Consider the following 20,414-nt stretch of genomic DNA (forward strand, 5'->3'; position numbering starts at 1 on the left):
TGCCAGTTGGGATGTTCGGCCTGGTATGGCCGGGCACTGATGAAGTCCGCTGGGAGTTAGGTGGTGCTGAGCAGTGCCAGATGATTAACCCTTCCCAACCTGGCTCCCAGGGGAGTTGGAGCAGGAATAGTGCAGCAGAGTATAACCAGTGTTAGATGAGGTAATAACTAGTTTGTACCTTTTACTGAAGTTCTTCAAACAGTTCCAGAAGATTCCATGCAATTCACATACAGGGTTTTGGTCGACCTGCACGGTGAGTGCTCAGTTTCTCTGTCGTGCGGTTGTGTAGCCTTCCTGCTAATTATGTCTCTGATAAATGATTCCTTGGATCCCTAGGAATCTAAGGTGAACAGTTACTGGATCTGTGATCCCTTACAGCGAGCAGGCAACTTGAATCCTCTTGATTCTATTCGGCTGCTGAGCCCCTGGGCAAAAGCACTCTTCTGCTAGTTCTAAAGACTGAGCAGTCTCTCAGTTTAGCACAGACTCTAGAAGTCTCTGTACTCTAGGGAATTATGCACTGCTAGGTGCAGCTTGTACTTGCAGAGAGCACACTGCTCTCCTCTTCACGTCCATGATGCTCCATATTTCTCACACTTCACTGCCCCACTGAACCACACTACACTTCAGAAACACCTCCTTTCTTCTGAGGGATCGTGCACAACTTCCTGATTTAGACAAAAGTGCACAACCCTAAAGTAAGGGATTAGGTACAATGTGTGGATGCAATTATAACAGCAGAGAACTCAGCACTTACCATAGCTGGCAATACATATGAAATTATATCACACATGCAGGCATTTTGTGGCGCTACAGACATCGACCCAACATATACAAAATAATGATCCTAAACGACTTGCTAATACCTGTGTTTGTTGACCTGGAATCTGTGGAGAGGAAAAAAAAAGAACTTCAAGGGTTTCATCCTAAGCATATAAAGCCTATGGGTTCAACCATTCCTTTGTTGATTTCTCATTCCCTCTACTTACAGTATGTAGGCAGCCTCGAAAGCCAAATACGCCCTGAATACGGTAAAATGTATTGAAAATAATTATAGTAATGTGGTGTTTTTTCCCTTACCTCTTTTAGTAAAGAAGAAGATGACATTAAATACATTGTTATATTGGACAGAAGATTGGATACATGGACGTCTGTAAAATTAACACTTCAGAAATTATCAGTAAGTCACAGCCATAATATTCACTTCCACAGAGATAAAATATGGGAAAGCTTATTAAAAAAAATTCACAATCTAAATTGGATAACGTTATGTGCCTACAGGCTCCTTCTATGTAAATTCAGTAGTAACTGGAGTTATACACTACTGGATAAGCCCATTTAAATGTCCCTAATGTGCTGAATAGAAATAAAAGCATACTCACCTCCGGGCGGGCACCACTCCTCCGCTCTGGGCGCTGTGTCCCCGTATTCTGTGATATGCCAGCTGACCAATGCAACCTATCAGTGGCCACAGGTTGCTAAGCTCTGGAAGGTTAGAGAGGAGTTCATCAGTGATAAGGACAAATGGGTTATTGTTCTCCAATGTCTGTTAGCTTTCCCCTTAAAATAGATTTTCAGAAAATTCTCAGATCTTTTGTTGTTTCATTTGCCTTTGACGGTGGTTTGGTTAACAATACCAAGGTTTTGCCAAAAACAGGTTGAAGGGTAGGTTACGTTGTCGCTGGGCCAGGGAATATTTTCTATCATGCTTCCATAGAAAGGTGTTTTATTCGACCTTCAGCATTGATTGAGTGAGAGTTCTACTATATATCTTGGGTTACAGCCAAATATTTGTTGACAGAATCTTAAAAAAAATCCAGAAAATCACATTGTATGATGTTTACATAATTAATTTGCATTTTATTGCATGAAATACTGCGGCTGGGCACCTTCATAACGCTACTAACCTACGCATTAACGCTATATCTGCAGACTAATAGCATTATCGGACCTGACAGGTTTCCTTTAAGTCCATATTATTAGCATCACATGGCTGCTACTTCTCCTATTAATGCCTATTAAAGCAGCAAAGGTGTACTTAATTTTTCACACACTGTTTTTTCATGACTGGTTGCTTTCCGAGGTTTTATTTACCTAATTGTAAGACATTTTAAGGACCTTTTTATTTTCAGTTTGTCCTGATGGGTAAAGCCATAGTTTATGTTTACGGATGTTGTGGTCAATTTTCAATTTTCAATGTGGTCAATTTTCAATTTTTTAGGAAGCAAATTTAATTAACTCTGTAAACTCTTAGATACCAATCTAACAAAGTATCCACCTCTCACACACATGTAATTTACATTACTGGTCTCCATATATGGGACATGGGGTATTATGAGTAGACCAAGTGTGAGAGCAACAACAAAAATAAACTTATTCAAAAATTTTAAAAATATTTTGAACATAAAGCCAAATTTGAGAATCTCTTTGTCTATACATGGTGGATCTCATGTAAGATCTCCACTCATTCCATAGATAAGAAGAGGGTTTTCCTAAATGTTCAATAACTAAATTTCAGTGACAAAGTGGTTAGCCCTCCAGAAAGCTAAAGTTACTTTTCTTGGAACTAATTGCGGGAGGAGGGAGATGATGGATAAGTCTTGTATGACCCAGATACTGATGATGGGATACCTTCTTCCCAAAGACGGTATTATTATACAGTTAGTACAGTCATTCCACTAGCTCCTCTTTATTCTCCTGGAAGTTTCTCATGAAGATGGAACTAGGTGATATGATGTCTTCCAAGAAGCAACCAGGAATTTTGCACATTGGCATACTGGGAAAAATAAGGAATCATCTATAAATTCACAAGAAACATTTATTACCTAGTTCATGGTTTTATATAGAGATCATTATGTACAACATACTGTAACTCACCTCTCCTCTGTGTCAGAGCTCTCCTCTCCTCTCCATCAGATAGTTCATTATCTGTACACAAATATGGAAAGGATTTTTCTAAGTCTTAGGCTCAAAACTGATGATTTTGCCAATAATGCATGTCCGTATACAGGTACATACTAGATAGGGGTCTATAAACATGGAGTGTGGAGAGTTAATAAGATTAGAAATATGTGATCAAATCAGTGAAGAATACGTCACTGACCAGACCACCATAGATCCACAGGACCCTACATTAGAACCAGGCTCTGACATTATAATGAGGTCCAAACATGACAGGACCCAGGAGTTTTTGCAGACCTCTACCCACCTGTTGCTCAGTTAAACTGTCCTTATGATAAGTGAAGTGAATATTGTAACATCCCTGGCGGCGTGCTGGCATTGCTTACCACCTTCCATCATGCAAGACCGCCATCTTACCTATCAGTCCTGGCTGCACACTTTTCTCCAGTACCCGCTGTGTGCATGTCTCTTGTCTGATTGCTTAGGGCGGCGGCGCGGTTACTGTCTGATTCTTATAGTTACTGTGTGCGCACTCCTAATGCGTCCCCAGCCTATTGTTGTGAGCCACTGGATACTTAAACCCCCTCCACCCAGTATGAGGGGCCTGAGCAACACTTTCTTTCAGTGTGTTCTGTGCAACTGAGTTGCCAGGTCCTGTCCTGTATCTTGTCTGTCTCCGCCACCCTGGGGGCTGTATACTCAGGCCTGTTACCTATATCTGTGACTTCTAGTCTGTTCCGCCACCCAGGGGGCTGTATACCCAGGCCCGTTACCTGTATCTGTGACTTCTAGTCTGTTTCCGCCACCCTGGGGGCTGAGTTCCCAGGCTCATTCCTGTATCTTGTTCCTGGTTCAGTTCCTGTCTGAACAGTGTCCTAGCCCGTTACTTGTTTGTCTCTATGTTCGTATCTTCCCTTTTCCTGCAGTGTCTGAACCTGCACCTAACTCCAATTCATTGTCTCTGTACTTCTATTTGTGAGTTTAGTGTCCACTCGCTACTTCAATGTAAGTACCTTGTGTGTATCTGCTCTGCTTGTCTACCGCATCTGCGGATTTTGCTCTGCTCTGCTTGTCTACTGCACCTGCGGGTTTTGCTCTGCTTGTCTAAAGCACTTGCGCGTTTTGCTCTGCTCTGCTTGTCTACCGCACTTGCGGGTTTTGCCCTGCTCTGCTTGTCTACCGCACTTGTGGGTTTTGCTCTGCTCTGCTTGCCTACCGCACTTTCGAGTTTTGCACTGCTCTGCTTGTCTACCGCACTTGCGGGTTTTGCTCTGCTTGTCTACCGCACCTGCGGGTTTTGCTCTGCTCTGCTTGTCTACCGCACCTGCAGGTTTTGCTCTGCTCTGCTTGTCTACTGCACCTGTGGGTTTTGCTCTGCTCTGCTTGTCTACCGCACCTGCGGGTTTTGCTTTGCTTGCCTACCGCACTTTCGGGTTTTGCTCTGCTCTGCTTGTCTACCGCACTTGTGGGTTTTGCTCTGCTCTGCTTGTCTACCGCACCTGCGGGTTTTGCTTTGCTCCGCTTGTCTACCGCACCTGTGGGTTTTGCTCTGCTCTGCTTGTCTACCGCACCTGCGGGTTTTGCTCTGCTCTGCTTGTCTACCGCACCTGTGGGTTTTGCTCTGCTCTGCTTGTCTAACGTACCTGCGGGTTTTGCTCTGCTCTGCTTGTCTACCGCACCTGCGGGTTTTGCTCTGCTTGTCTACCGCACTTGCGGGTTTTGCTCTGCTCTGCTCGTCTACCGCACTTGCGGGTGTTGCCCTGCTCTGCTTGTCTACCGCACCTGCGGGTTTTGCTCTACTCTGCTTGTCTACCGCACCTGCGGGTTTTGCTCTGCTCTGCTTGTCTACCGCACCTGCGGGTTTTGCTCTGCTCTGCTTGTCTACCACACCTGCGGGTTTTTCTCTGCTCTACTTGTCTACCGCACCTGCGGGTTTTGCTCTGCTCTGCTTGTCTACCGCACCTGCGGGTTTTGCTCTGCTCTGCTTGTCTACCGCAACTGCGGGTTTTGCTCTGCTCTGCCCGTTTACCGCACCTGCGGGTTTTGCTCTGCTCTGCTTGTCTACCGCACCTGCGGCTCTGTTCCTGTATCCCAGTCTGTACTGGTCCCTATCCTGCCTGGTTCTTACCTGCCAGTACCCACCGGTCTGCATACCAGCCGTGCCTTGCCTGTTCCTGCATTCCCCGGTGTGGGTCAACAGCTGTGACCGGGCTCTGACCTGGAGTAGCACCTGGTCCCTCTGCTCGGTTCCTCCCTGGTTGACGGAGTCGACTTAGCCGCCATGCGACCTTAGTCGGACCGAGTTGATACTTAGTCACGCCCCTCCAGGCACTCCTTGGCTTATGGTCCAGTGGGATCACTAACCACGCTCACGCCAGTCAGTCCGGGCATGTGCGTAACAAATATAAGAAGACAAAGGACGTGAGCATGTCCTATCTAGCCGGAGGGTTGTTTCTCAACAATCTCAACCATTCTAACAATCGTTTTCAGGAAATAAATGGAAACTGAGATTATACAATTTCCAGCTAGATATCAAAAGTTAAGTCACTTAATATGTACTGCACCACTTAAATAGGTGATATGGTCATATTAATTATTTATGGAAGATCAAAAGAATGGTGGGTATCTGTCCACTGGGTCCTCCATCCAACATGAAAATAGATGTTCTATGACCTTATTTTCTGTGTCACGGTAGCTTCCATAGGTTTTATTGGAGATGTGGGAGCACTTGTATACGACTCTATTGATGTCCATGGGACTTTCAGCAAAACCAAAGCAAATTTATTGCACTGCAGTAAGAAATTCTGTAGAGACAATGGTGGCCATAAGTAAACATGGTATTCATTTCTTCTACCAATATGTCCCCCTGCAAAAGACGTAGAGGTTGGAGGGCCTCCTGAAAACAATGTTCCCATTATTAGGAAGTGGGTCTCCCATGCTGTTTGCCTATGCAGAGAAGCAACGGCTGCCAAAAATTTGGAGGAACTCCAATGCCCCTTGCAAGAGACGTAGAGGTCGGAGGGCCTCCTGAAAACAATGTTCCCATTATTAGGAAGTGGGTCTCCCATACTGTTTGCCTATGCAGTGAAGCAACGGCTGCCAAAAATTTGGAGGAACTCCAATACCCCTTGTAAGAGAGGCAGAGGTCGGAGGGCCTCGTGAAAACAATGTTCACATTATTTGCAAGTGGGTCTCCCATACTCTTTGCCTATCCAGTGAAGCAACGGCTGCCAAAAATTTGGAGGAACTCCAATGTCCCTTGCAAGAGACGTAGATACTGTATGTTGATATGGTGGTGATATGGTGGTGGAGGATGAGGATGCGGAGAAGGAGGAGGACAAGAGCAAATAGACAAAATCAGGAAGCATATACCCATGTCTGGGTGTGAAGACAGAATAGAGTTAGACCTCCCAAAAAAAAGTCACTGTATTTGAGTTTATGTTACGCTGCTATCAGTCGGTGGTGTTGAGAAGTCTGGCCCAATCCAGCCCTTGTTCATTTTTATAAGAGTCAGCCTGTCAGCATTTTCAGTTGACAGGCGGATGCGCCTATCGGTTATAATTCCACCAGTGGCACTAAAAACATGCTCTAACAAAACGCTAGCGGCAGGGCAGGCCAGGACCTTCAAGGCGTAGAGAGCCAGTTCATGCCACGTGTCCAGCTTGGATACTCAATAATTATAAGGCACAGATGAATCACTGAGGACATTGGTACGGTCGGCAAGGTACTCCCTCACCATCTTCCAAAACTTTACCCTCTTTGGGAGAGTACCCCGCGCCTCAGGGCCTGTGAGATTGGAGGGTCTGAGAAAACTGTCCCAGAACTTTGACAGTGTTCCCCTGCCTCTGCTGGATTGCATTTGTGTCTCTCTCACCTGTACTCCTTGGTTGTCCAACGAACTGTGACCTCTGCCGCCAGTGTTTTCAGATTGGAATTTTTTAATAATTTCGCAACAAGGGCCTTCTCATTCTGACCATTTTATTAGGTGTGTCCAGCATGGGAATAAGAGACAGAAAGTTTTCCTTGTAGCGTGGGTCGAGAAGTGTCAACAACCAGTAATTACTGTCACCCAAAATTTGGGCAACGCGAGGGTCACGGGAAAGGCAGCGCAACATAATCTCAACCATGTGTGCCAGACTGCAATGTGGCAAGACTTCCGTGTCCTCACCAAGAGGACGACTGACCATGCTCTCCTCCTCATCCTCCTCCCTGTCCTCAGGCCATCCACGCTGAACAGACGGTATGACAGTTGTTCAGGTAGTACCGTCTATAGCGCAGGATACTAGCTCCTGTTCTACCTCCTCCTCCTCTTCCTCATTGTCACCCAATCCACGTTGGGATGAGATGAGGCTGGGCTGTGTGGAATCACCCTGCATGGTTCCTTGCTCCATTTCAACGTGCTCCATCTGCAATGTATCCTCTTTAATTGTGAGCAGAGAGCGTTTCAGAAGACAGAGAAGCGGGATGGTGACGCTAATTATGGCGTCATCGCCTCTCACCATCTTGGTGGAGTCCTCAAAGTTTTGGAGGATGGTACATATGTCTGACATCCATGTCCACTCCTGATGTCTTATGTGTTGTGTCTGAACTGAATACCGATGGCCTTGTTGATGCTGGTAGTCAACAACTGCCCTCTTCTGCTCACAACTCCTTCCCAACATCTGCAATGTAGAGTTCCAACGCGTGGGGACATCGCAGATCAGTCAGTGAGCTGGAAGCTGCAAACACTGCTGAAGAATGGCAAGGGTGGCAGAAGCTGTAGCTGACTTTCTAAAATGGGCACACAGGCGGCGTACTTTGACAAGCAGATCTGGCTGATCCGGGTAGGTTTTCAGAAACCGCTGAACCACGAGGTTAAGCACATCAGCCAGGCATGGTACGTGTGTGAGCTCGCCTCGCCTCAGAGCCGCCACCAGGTTCCGACCATTGTCACACACGACCATGCCTGGCTGTAGGGTCAGCAGTGTCAGCCACAGATCTGCCTGCTCTTTCAGAGCTGTCCACAACTCTTCAGCATTGTGCGGTTTGTCACCTAAGCATATTAGCTTCAGCACAGCCTGTTGCCGCTTGGCCAAGGCAGTGCTTCCAGCTTGCGACTGATGTGGTAATTTCGGAGATGGAGGCTGAAGAGGAGGAGGTGCAGTAGCTGTAGAATGTGGGGGCAACCCTGATTGACCCAGGGCCCGCAATCCTCTGCGTCGGGAGGATGTGTTCCGACCCAAGGTCCGTCTTGATCCCGGCTTCCACTATATTAACCCAGTGTGCTGTCAGCGAGATGTACTGTCCCTGCCCAAAATCACTTGTCCACGTGTCCGTGGTTAGGTGGACTTTCCCAGTAACTGCGTTGTTGAGGGCACGTCTAATGTTGTAGGACACGTGCTTGTGTAATGCGGGGACGGAACACCAGGGCAAATAGTGGCGCCTGGGGACCGAGTACTGAGGGATGGCCACCGCCATCAGGTTGCAGAAAGCTTCCGTCTCCACAAGCCTAAAAGGCAACATTTTGAGCACAAACATTCTCGAAATGTGTGAATTTAGTAGTGTGGCCTGTGGGGCGTTGGCTGCATATTGGCGTTTGCATTCCAAGGACTGGTGTAGGGACAACTGAATGCTGCGCTGGGACAAGAACGTGGACGTGCTTGCTGATGGTGCTAGTTGAGAGTGTTCAACGACAGGTGCAGGGCGGGAGGCATCTTGGCATGTGCCATGGACAGGGGATTGGCGTGCACGCACAACAGTGGAACAAGCAGTGGTGTCACCCGTAAACACTATTGCTGGAACCTGGGGTTCGGCTCACTTAGTTGGGTGCTTTGCTGCCATGTGCCTGATCATGCTGGTGGTGGTCAGGCTGCTAGTTTTGCTACCCCTGCTGATGCTGGCCTGGCAGGTGGTGGAAATGGCCTTTTTGGGGTTATTTGCAGAGTCTTTAAAAAATAATCAGACTTGGGAACACCTAACAGTTGTACTGGCTACTTCTGTCGTGTTGGTGTTACGAGGAACGCTTTCACGCCTTGTGTCTGCAGCCACCACACTGATTCTTCCTGCTTGTTGTGGTGCTATGCCTCTTTCCCCCTGTGTGCTGCTGTCCTCGCTCTGTATGTCTCCCTGCTAGGTTGGGTCAGTTAATATATCATCCACCACCTCGTCTTCCACTTCCGCACCCTGGTCCTCCTCCTGACTTTCTAGCAATTGTGTCTCATCATCATCATCATCCACCTCTTGTGACAGTAATTGCACTTTCCCACCGTCGCCTTCGTTGTGACCGTGGCTGCTCCAATATTTGGGCATCGCTGCACGCATTCTCCTCTTGACTCGCTTGAAGCTGGCTGGACGAGAGGCCCGAATCTACAAATGGAAAAGTGAACAGCTCTTCGGAGTGTCCATGTGTGGGATCAGTTGTCTCCGGGCACTCGGCATGGTGGGAGAAAGGAGGATCAGGGTGATGAATATGCGATTCAGACTCACGGCTACTGAGACTTGACCGTGTGGAAGACAGGGTGGTGGTGGTGGTGGCTAAGTGACTGGAAGCATTATCTGCTATCCAACCAACAACCTTTTGACACTGCTCTGTGTTCAATAGTGGTGTTCTGCGCTCCCCTAGTAATTGGGACAGGAAGGTCGAGCGACAAGATGTGGGTGTTTGTTGTGGCACAATTTCAGCTTGCCCACGGCCACATCCACGGCCTCTGCATCCACCATCACGTCCACTTCCTCGTCCCTTGCCATGCACCTTGCCCATTTTAAATGAGGACAATATTTTCCACGTTCACGAGGAATGACTGATATTGGAACGCAGTTATATGTGATATGTCTGACAGAGAACCACAATTTTAAATAGCAGGCCTGTAATTTACTAATATTATTCTACACAGAGACCTAGTGTGAATAGCTTGACCGACACACTGCAACAAAATGAAAATGGAAGAAATGGCTGATTTTGGAACACTCGTATAGGTGATATGTCTGACAGAGAACCACGGTTTTAAATAGCAGGCCTGTAATTTACTAATACCATTCTTCACAGACACCTAGAGTGAATAATTTGACTGACACACTGCAACAGAATGAAAATGGAAGAAATGTCTGATTTTGGAACAGTTTCATAGCTGATATGTCTGACAGAGAACCACGGTTTTAAATAGCAGGTCTATAATTTACTAATACTATTCTTCACAGACACCTAGTGTGAATAGCTTGACCGACACACTGCAACGGAATGAAAATGGAAGAAATGTCTGATTTTGGAACAGTCTTACAGGTGATATGTCTGACAGAGAACCACGTTTTTAAATAGCAGGCATGTAATCCCTGCATGTTCATTGGCTCTCTAAAGAGCGCCAAACATGCATGGAGGGGACCCGAGCTCCCACTCTAACAACCCGGAAATACTCGTCGAGCTTGTTGAGCACAGTGATGCTCGGGCGAGTACCGAGCAGTGGCGAACACGTTCGCTCATCACTACTCTTTAACAGTGTCTTAGGTAATGAAATATTACATATAATTATTTTGTATTTCAGCTTGTAGACTTACAATGCTATAAACGCGACTTTTTGAAGACAGAATTCTACTGTAATTCATTAATTGACCGTTAAATATCTCATAAACTAGAGTCAACCTGGCAAAACTGAAGTCATATTCTTAATCAGCACCATAAACTTAATATAAAACCTTTCAGACATCGTTGGCACCAAAATCACTGTATACCAGTAATCTGTACAGAAATACATCACCAGAACCCCTATCAATAGAAACATATAACCTGTCTTTTACATTAAAAAGAGAATAATATTTAAAACTTACAAACATACTGGAGATGAGCAACTGGTGTATCAATTTTAATAAGCTTCTTTATCTAAAATGGAAAAAAGCCATTTTAAATAAATCAGAAGTTAGAGCAGCAGCCAAATGTTGGTAATTATGTTTTTTGCTTGCAGATCAAGTGGTATAGTTCCAAAAGTGTTAATAGGAAATGCAGCCTAATTACCTGTCACTAAAGTGACAGGTAACTGATCCTAAAGTTGTCTATGACACCATCTAGAACATATTGACCAGATGGCAGTGTTAGCATCAATTTCTAAAAAAAAAGAATATAGTGTATAACAAATACGCCTGCACTTCCTGTTGAAACTTTTTGGAAATTGCCTGTATGGGTGGACACTGGACCACATATTCTGTATTGATGAGACAAAATATTATGCAGGTGCCACAGCATTTAATCAGAATTATATAGAGGGATAATTTCCTAATATACATTGTGTGCTCCTATCAGTGTTGTAAAAAGTTTTAAAAAAACCCTCTAAGATATGAATGTTATTTCTGCAGAAATGAAAATGACCAAAATAGGGACAATTGCACTTTTTGAGGTTTGGTCTCATTGCTTGTAACCTTGAGCTGTGACAGAGCAATGATTGAAACCGGGACAGAGTGCTGATGCTGCTTGTGATGCTGCTTGCAGATTCTTCCAGCTACTGAACATTCACATTGTACTGTCATGTGGCCATTATATTTCCTACTTGGATACCCAATCCTATCTCTCATTATATCTGAGCTGTGTCATCTTGTGTGTAACGTCTGCATTATTATGGGCAATGTCTAATACAAGTGATAAAGCTATGAGAAGCTGTATATAGTAGAGTTGTAACATTACTTAACCCTACAGACATGGCTCCACGATGCACTAAGATTTCATGGTGCAGAAAAGTGTAATGCAACACCCAACTCTCCATGTTCAATGGCTTTTGCAGCGTTAAGTGTCTAGTTCAGGTTTTGTGCGTTATGACACTTTTCTACGAGGCGGTATAGCTTGACTCGTGTTGTTCTAACCAATGCTACTGGATATCTGAATGTTTATGCTTCTACTAGGGATTCAGTCTCTCTGCCCTTATCCATACGTACAGTACAGACCAAAAGTTTGGACACACCTTCTCATTTAAAGATTTTTCTGTCTTTTCATGACTATGAAAATTGTACATTCACACTGAAGGCATCAAAACTATGAATTAACACATGTGGAATTATATACTTAACAAAAAAGTGTGAAACAACTGAAAATATGTCTTATATTCTAGGTTCTTCAAAGTAGCCACCTTTTGCTTTGATGACTGCTTTGCACACTCTTGGCATTCTCTTGACGAGCTTCAAGAGGTAGTCACTGGAAATGGTCTTCCCTACACAGGTGTGCCCTGTCAGGTTTAATAAGTGGGATTTCTTGCCTTATAAATGGGGTTGGGACCATCAGTTGTGTTGTGCAGAAGTCTGGTGGATACACAGCTGATAGTCCTACTGAATAGACTGTTAGAATTTGTATTATGGCAAGAAAAAAGCAGTTAAGTAAAGAAAAACAAGTGGCCATCATTACTTTAAGAAATGAAGGTCAGTCAGTGCGAAAAATTGGGAAAACTTTGAAAGTGTCCCCAAGTGCAGTTGCAAAAACCATCAAGCGCTACAAAGAAACTGGCTCACATGAGGACCGCCCCAGGAAAGGAAGACCAAGAGTCACCTCTGCTTCTGAGGATAAGTTTATCCGAGTCCCCAGCCTCAGAAATCGCAGGTTGACAGCAGCTCAGATTAGAGACCAGGTCAATGCCACACAGAGTTCTAGCAGCAGACACATCTCTTCAACAACTGTTAAGAGGAGACTTTGTGCAGCAGGCCTTCATGGTAAAATAGCTGCTAGGAAACCACTGCTAAGGACAGGCAACAAGCAGAAGAGACTTGTTTGGGCTAAAGAACACAAGGAATGGACATTAGACCAGTGGAAATCTGTGCTTTGGTCTGATGAGTCCAAATTTGAGATCTTTGGTTCCAACCACCGTGTCTTTGTGCGACGCAAAAAAGGTGAACGGGTGGACTCTACATGCCTCGTTCCCACCATGAAGCATGGAGGAGGAGGTGTGATGGTACTTTGCTGGTGACACTGTTGGGGATTTATTCAAAACTGAAGGCATACTGAACCAGCATGTCTACCACAACATCTTGCAGCGGCATGCTATTCCATCCGGTTTGCGTTTAGTTGGACCATCATTTATTTTTCAACAGGACAATGACCCCAAACACACCTCCAGGCTGTGTAAGGGCTATTTGACCAAGATGGAGAGTGATGGGGTGCTACGCCAGATGACCTGGCCTCCAAAGTCACCAGACCTGAACCCAATCGAGATGGTTTGGGTGAGCTGGACCGCAGAGTGAAGGCAAAAGGGCCAACAAGTGCTAAGTATCTCTGGGAACTCCTTCAAGATTGTTGGAAGACCATTTCCGGTGACTACCTCTAGAAGCTCATCAAGAGAATGCCAAGAGTGTGCAAAGCAGTCATCAAAGCAAAAGGTGGCTACTTTGAAGCACCTAGAATATAAGACATATTTTCAGTTGTTTCACACTTTTTTGTTAAGTATATAATTCCACATGTGTTAATTCATAGTTTTGATGCCTTCAGTGTGAATGTACAATTTTCATAGTCATGAAAATACAGAAATATCTTTAAATGAGAAGGTGTGTCCAAACTTTTGGCCTGTACTGTACGTCACTTGACAAATGGTAAGGTTTTAATATTAGAGTTAGGACTGTCCCATAAGGGTTGCCTTGACGTTGCGGGATAGCTTTTACATTATTTTGATCAAAATTATGTTAACTAAATACCCTTCATTATTTATTATTATTTTTGCACTGTGCGATTTACCCATTTACTTCCAGTTACTTGGGTATTTTGCTTGTCATTGGTTTTTCTTTGGATATCTGAATGTGCTAAACTTACGGAGAATGATAAAAAGGCTAAACCACAACTCCGGCTCACAATAAAACAAATCACCTCGAATTGATAAAAAGTATACATAAGCCTTTCTGTTTCAGCGACAGGCAACATGGAGGCAAGTACAGATCCTAAAGGAATCATCACAGATCTGTCAAGGTGTAAAAGCGCTGAAACTAACTATGCAAGTAGGAACAGAACATCAACTCTAGGGCCACCTAGTGATCCTAAAAGTCAATATCGACACTTTAAAGGTCTCTAGTCCACATCACATAGGCTAAGAAGTCATACCAGAAACTCCATTTGCAGACAAGTATTTTGGGGTCGATGATTTTATTTTTTGAGATTGCAACATCTAACAAATGCCTCTCATCAGTGCAAAGCAGGAAAGCTGATTCAGATGGGTGAGAAGCTTGTGGAAGGGGGGTATAAGTGTTCAAGTTTTTCCTTTTGGAGAGTTCCAAGTCGGCCTAAGGAGACTTATAAGCCATGAAATGCTCCTTTCTGAAAGTAAATATGCAAATATCCTCTTCAGAGATAAGGGACAACATCCCGAAACACTTCTGTATATCTGTAAATAAATTTAGTTTCTAGTTTGAATTCTTATCTTAAGTGATATGGCAAGGAAATTTAAATGGACGATATTGATTTTTAGGATTGCTCCTACATCAATTAGGCGGCTCTAGAGTTCCTGTCCTCTTCCTCTGTGACTAGGCTACTTGCATATAGAAATCTCCAGAGGGGCATTGCATGGCCTATAAGTCTCCCTATGCTAACTTGACACTCTCTACAAGGGATAGCTTTACCCCTTAGACCTCCTGTCAGAGGCCTCTCATTCATTCAAACCAGTTCTCCTGCTTTGCACTGATGAGGGAAAAACACTTGTCTACAAATGGAGCTTCTGGTTTGGCTTGTTATCCTAAGTAATGTGGAAAGGCCCTTACAGGGTTGATATTGACTTTTAGGATTACTAGCCCATCACCTGGCACTAGAGTTCATGTCCTCTTCCTCTGTGAAGTGGCTACTTGCATATTCAAACACCCAAAGAAGCATTGCATGACCTCTAAGTCTCCCTAAGCCAACTTGGCATTCTCTACAAAGAGTAGCTTCACACCTTAGACCACCAGTCAGAGACCTCTCACCCAGCTAAACCAGTTCTCCTGCTTTGTACTGATGAGGGGCAAACACTCCAAAACACTTATCATCTACAAAGTCAAATGAAGGAGCAGTGCGATCTATATATCTACAAATATATCAAAAATGTATTGGAATTCATAGAATGTATACAAAGACAGCAAACAAAAACTTTATCATAAAATCAGTACAAGACATTGACAGCAATACAAAAACAGAAAACAAAAAACACATCAGTGGCTCTTTTGCAAATCCATATGTTGAGGTAGATAGTGTATAAAGGGTCATGTAGAGTTTATCAAAAGTTTATAGCACATGCTGCGGTTTTGTCAGGCGGCGATGAAACGCGCGTCGAGGTGTGTAGAAGTTGGTCCCTTCTCTTCCACAATGTCCACAGGTATTTACCTATCATAACGAAACTCATTGGAAGTATTTGCAGATATCTTTTGATTATGGTGCAATTCATGTGACTCAATTGTGATACTAGATTTATGGATATCTTTGTGAATATTATAGTGATTATTGTTGATACTTTCTGCTTGTTTGTTCCTATGGTTATGAATGTGCTATAAGCTTTTAATAAACTATACATGACCCTTTATACACTATCTACCTCAGCATATGGATTTGCAAAAGAGTCACTGCTGTGTTTTTTGTTTTTGCATTGCTGTCATTGATTTTATGATAAACAGTTTTTTGCTGTCTTTTTACTGTATATACTCTATGAATTCCAATACATTTTCTGTATATTTGTAGATATTTGGTCTGCAGTGCTCCTTCATTTGACTCTGTAGGTGACATGTAGTTTATTTGAAGGAATCAGTGATTTATTATATTGAGGAATTATTGTTATTTCGATACCCCGAAACACTTGTCTGTAAATGGAATTTCTGATTTGGCTTCTTATCCTAAGTCTTGTGGCAAGGCTCTTTACAGAGTCGATATTGACTTTTATGATTTCTACCCCAACTGGTGGCACTGTTCCTCTCCTTTTCCTCTCTGAAAAGGTTATTTGCATGCTTAAATGCTCAGATTAGCATTGTATGGCTTACTGTATATATCTCCCTATACCGACTTGGCGCTCTCCACAAGGAGAAACTTTACCCTTTTGGCAGCTTAAACTAAGAAATGTGCACTATATAACTAGGCAGATTTTCTATTTAGAAGTTTGGAAAAGTTGGATGATAGCTTATGTGGACCAAATGGGTTGTTGCTAATCTTACAAAAAACATATATAACTAAAAAATGGTTACACAAATAATTTTGTAGTGGAAGGAATGTACTTGTGTAATTAAGAAATTTTGCTCTTCAGGAGTCTGAGAAAGTGGAGCCTAGTTCTATGTCCCTGAGAGAGGAATAAATAGGAAATTTCTGAAGAGAAATATTCAAGAACTTTACTTTGTTCAGTATGGTGCTCTGTAATTAAAGAAGCACTCCTCCTCCTCCTCCCATCAAAGTTTTTATCCTCTTAGTATATTGCAGTCATCAGATTATATAGCACTGTGCACTTACAATTGCTCATTTTGCCTTTCTACCCATATAATTCTTCTCTTTACCATTGGGTCTATGACATCACATAATTAAAAAGTGACTAGCTGAATTCTTCTAAGCTCTATGTAGAAACAGGTCTATTTTCCCTGTATGAGTCATAAGTCACTGCAAAAGTCGCTGATAGGGGGAGGACATCACAGCTGGGTCAGGAGTTTAAGAGGAGGATGATAAATGCAGGGACAAGAGACTTAAAGGAGTTGTCCACTACTAGGACAATTCATTCTTGATCTAAATGTTTGGTCCCAATAAAATGAAAAGCTTATACTCACCTCTCGTGCCGGTGCTGTTCCAGCGGTGTCGGCACTCGCGTTCCCGGGGCTCTCGTGCGGTTGTTATGACACCCAATCAGTGCTGACATCACTGCTCCCGCCTTCGGACAAATTGAACATCTTGAGAAAGTGAGGGGGCAGCCGAAGCCCGGACTACCTCATGATGTTTAATTTCTACGAATTTGGGGGCCATTGACGTCAGCGCTGATTGGGCGCCAAGCTCACGTGCGACACAGGTACTTTAGATGCAGTGACACAGAAACACAGAGCAGCCAGTACAGGGTTAACAAACGGGGGATTTATTGTAACAGGGTCTAGCTCCACGCAGGGAGTAACAGGGGAAATATGGGGACAACAAGGGAAGTAGTAGGTAACAGGCTATAACCGACAATCCACAGTTTGGCTAGATGTAGCAGAATCAAAACGGTTGTAATCGACAGTTTTACACTTAGCTGACTCTTGTTCCCCACAAGGCAGTTGCCGGCTGATGCCGGTGTTGTTTTCTTCAGGCTTCCCCGCCTAAACAATGCTCCGTCTTCTGGCGGCAGCGGGCGGTCTCTGGTTTGACCCGCTGAGCCCCTAGTCCATAACACTGCACCTCATTTGCTCGGCTCCACGGACTCTGCATGTCTTCTTCCTCTAGTCGGGCTTGACTCTAACTGTCAACTGCCTGCTTTCCCGTGCAAAACCTCCTTTTTCTCCCTCTTCCTAGACACGCCCCCAGCTTCCCGGTCACCTGACTCCTGAGCTCTCGCTCTGGACACGCCCCCAGCTCCCCGGTCACCTGACTCCTGAGCTCTCGCTCTGGACACGCCCCCAGTTTCGCGGTCACCTGACTCCTGTGCTCGCAGTCTGTCTTCCCCCTGCAACCAGAGGCATGGCCCCGGCAGTTCTGGGTCCCTTGTTCTGAAAGTACTTACACCCCTGTCTTCCCCCTTACACACGCGCCATACCAACTGCACAAGAGCCCCAGGAACACGAGGGCTGACACTGCTGGAACAACGCTGGCATGGGATGTGAGTATAAGCTTTTTTATTTTATCGGGGCCAAGCGAGGGGTATGTGAAGGGGTTGTCCAAGTAGTGAACAACTTCTTTAATGTTTTTACATACAGCCGAGAAATGAGAATAATTAGCTGGGTAGAAAGGCAAGAAGAGCAATTGTAAGTACACAGTGCCATATAATATGATGATTAGAATATATTAAAAGGATAAAAACTTTGATGGGAGGAGGAGGAGTGCTTCTTTAACTAGGCTAGATAATAATGCTTTGGGTCCAATTCATTATTGAAATTGTGCCTTATTCTTATTCTAGTTTTGGTGTTTTATTTTTTTTTATTGGTTATATTTGTGGGCGACATTTTAGGGTTCCAGTGCTTTTGTCCAATTCATCAATTGCGAGTCTAAAAAGTCTCACAATTTTTGCGCAATTGTACCCCAGTCTCCCTCTGAGAAAGCTTTTATGTACGCCTAAAATTTCTCGCTTTCGTTTTTTTTGTGTTATTTAGCGGAATGTGCTCCTTTTTTTTGGGGGGGGCTAAAAAGTTGCAAAACAGTTTGAAGACAAAAAACACTGTGCGATTTTCATGCTGCGAAAAAATTTATGAACCGCTTGAAAAAATTGGCAGAAAATATGTTGAGACAAAAGAAAACTGACTTAAAAAATAAAATGCAAAGGTTGAATTGGTTCATTTGTTTTAAAGTAGAAATCATCTCGTCTCCACAGTCCATAACGCGGTACAGATGGAGAGAACTTTACCGCAACTTCCCCAGTGCACCCTAGTGCGGCAATTTCAGCAGTCCCCTTCTATCCTATTGTGATAAAAGTGTGGTCCATCTGGTCAGACCCAGAATTTTGAGCTTGGATCCCTAAACCCCCCCCCCCTGAATCTTCCTCTACTCCTCATCCCAGTGTGATCCACTCCTGGTTTTGGCTCAAGACTGCATAAGACTCCTCTACTTGCTATGACTTTCGTTTTTCACGCTGACTGCAGAGTCATAGTTGAATCGCCTCTATATGTCCCATCTGGCAGGTTAGAGGTTAAGTAGTCCCCGTGCCATCCCGTCACATGCAGGGGACAGGTGTGCTGGGCTGTGTGCGCAGTCGGTGAGAGCCAGTAAATGAGTGTCTGCCGGAGATTAACATGAATGCTGGCGAATCAATGCAAGGCTCTGAGCAGTTGTGTAGTTTTCGCAGTGCTGTGCTAATGGAAACGTCTGCAGCCGCAGCAGCACGGATCCAGCTCATCAGCAGCTGCAGTCACATTTCTAAACACTCACCAGCAGCCAGATCATATATCACCAATGCCGCCCTGATAATAGCACAAGGAGAATAATTATCGGAAGACATGGCCGAAGGAAACCCCCCGAGAGGAATGATGAGGTTCCGAAGGAATGCGGTAAGGGCTCTGCCTGCAGTCTGTGCAGCACATCCCAAGTTCAGAGGCTTCGGTACTGCAGCAAAGAGCCGGATCTGGGCTCTCGCACAAACTGCTGATGAACATGACATACATAATGCAGATCCCACTCTGCAGACACATAGCCAAGTTTCTTCAGTCATCATCATTACACATCCAGAGCACTGCAGGTCACCGCCGGCTGCATCCACGTCCTGACGCATGCAGCCCTGCAGCTCGGGTCCAGCGCTATATATACTTGGCCTAGATCTGGGGATCTTGTGTTTTACAAATAGAAATTCTGCACTTATTCATCTACAGATAAACTAACACACAAGAAAGATATCAAGACGCAGAAAGTTAACTCTTAATGCAACACGAGCCATTGAGGAGTTTACAGTCACGTTACACTTTTCCTTTAAGAAAGACTTTCTGTAATTGGATCGTTATGTATATAATATGTCACTATATATGTATATATATATATATATATATATATATATTGTTTAAGTTTTCAAATGCAATACAAATGTAGCAGAGCTGAGTTTGTCAGACGTGTTGGTGCTAAGTCTCTCAACTCCTAGAATAATATCACAATGCATTGGCTTCAGCTACCGAGGATCATTTCAGCTCTGCTGCCTTTATACATCTGCTTTACTTTTAGAAATTAAATAATCGGAATCAATAAAATAAATGAAACCATATAAGTAAATATTTAGACTTGCGATATTCGAGTAAAAACCAAACATCAGATTTGCTGGCAGTGTATTCTGGGACTGGTAGTTCTACTGCACGTTCAATGTCAGCAGACGTAACTATTTCATTTAGTTTTGAAACTTTATTTCCTTTCTTGTATAACTTTATTGACCAGAAAGAATGTGCTGGTGACATCCACGTCCTAAAAAGCTCACAGACTAAATTAACTTGTGTGATGATCCTGACACCAGTAGTATTGATTGTAGTTTCCATCGCTTAGAGGGGAAGCTCATGCTAGGACTTGTAGTTCTCCAGTGGGTATAGCTCTGTTAAACAACAAGATTAAAGTTATTAAATGGCACAATTGAAAGAAAGAGAAGTCGAAGTATATATTGGAGGTAGTTTGATACTTTTGTAGTATTTAAACTATTCTTTATGTTGTGTTACTGCAGTTTATCTAAAATAAATTCATCTGCTGTGTTATTGCGTACACAGCTCCCATGCAGGCCAATGTGTTTACATAGTTACTACTACAAACAAACTCTTGTATGCATTCAAATCATGCTGTGAATATCTCTGGTAGAAGATGGACGATCTTTCCTCCATATTTTGTCAGCTTACATTCTGTAAATGAGCAGGAAATACGGAGTGGTTGTTTGTAGTCTTTAAACTGGTTGTCCGGCCATAGCGTCCAAGTCTGCAGTCACTTTATCTGACTTGTAATT

General features: G+C 43.9%; 1 protein-coding gene across 6 annotated transcripts in view; it reads left to right on the forward strand.

The window, feature by feature from the left end:
- MCF2 (MCF.2 cell line derived transforming sequence) overlaps positions 1 to 20,414 on the forward strand; it is a 487,909-nt gene that overhangs the window by 101,402 nt on the left and 366,093 nt on the right. For 5 of the 6 annotated variants that reach the window (XM_073641247.1, XM_073641248.1, XM_073641251.1 and 2 more), the window contains exon 4: positions 1,090 to 1,180. In XM_073641247.1, coding sequence (XP_073497348.1) covers positions 1,090 to 1,180 — 91 coding nt within the window. Of the gene's footprint in view, positions 1 to 1,089; positions 1,181 to 18,522; positions 18,997 to 20,414 lie in introns of those variants that run through there. The other variant, XM_073641252.1, reaches the window with a different exon arrangement.

Source organism: Phyllobates terribilis, unplaced genomic scaffold, assembly GCF_046119375.1.
Source record: "Phyllobates terribilis strain yellow unplaced genomic scaffold, ASM4611937v1 Scaffold_7__3_contigs__length_470593459, whole genome shotgun sequence".
In the NCBI taxonomy this organism is placed as follows: Eukaryota; Metazoa; Chordata; class Amphibia; order Anura; family Dendrobatidae; genus Phyllobates; species Phyllobates terribilis.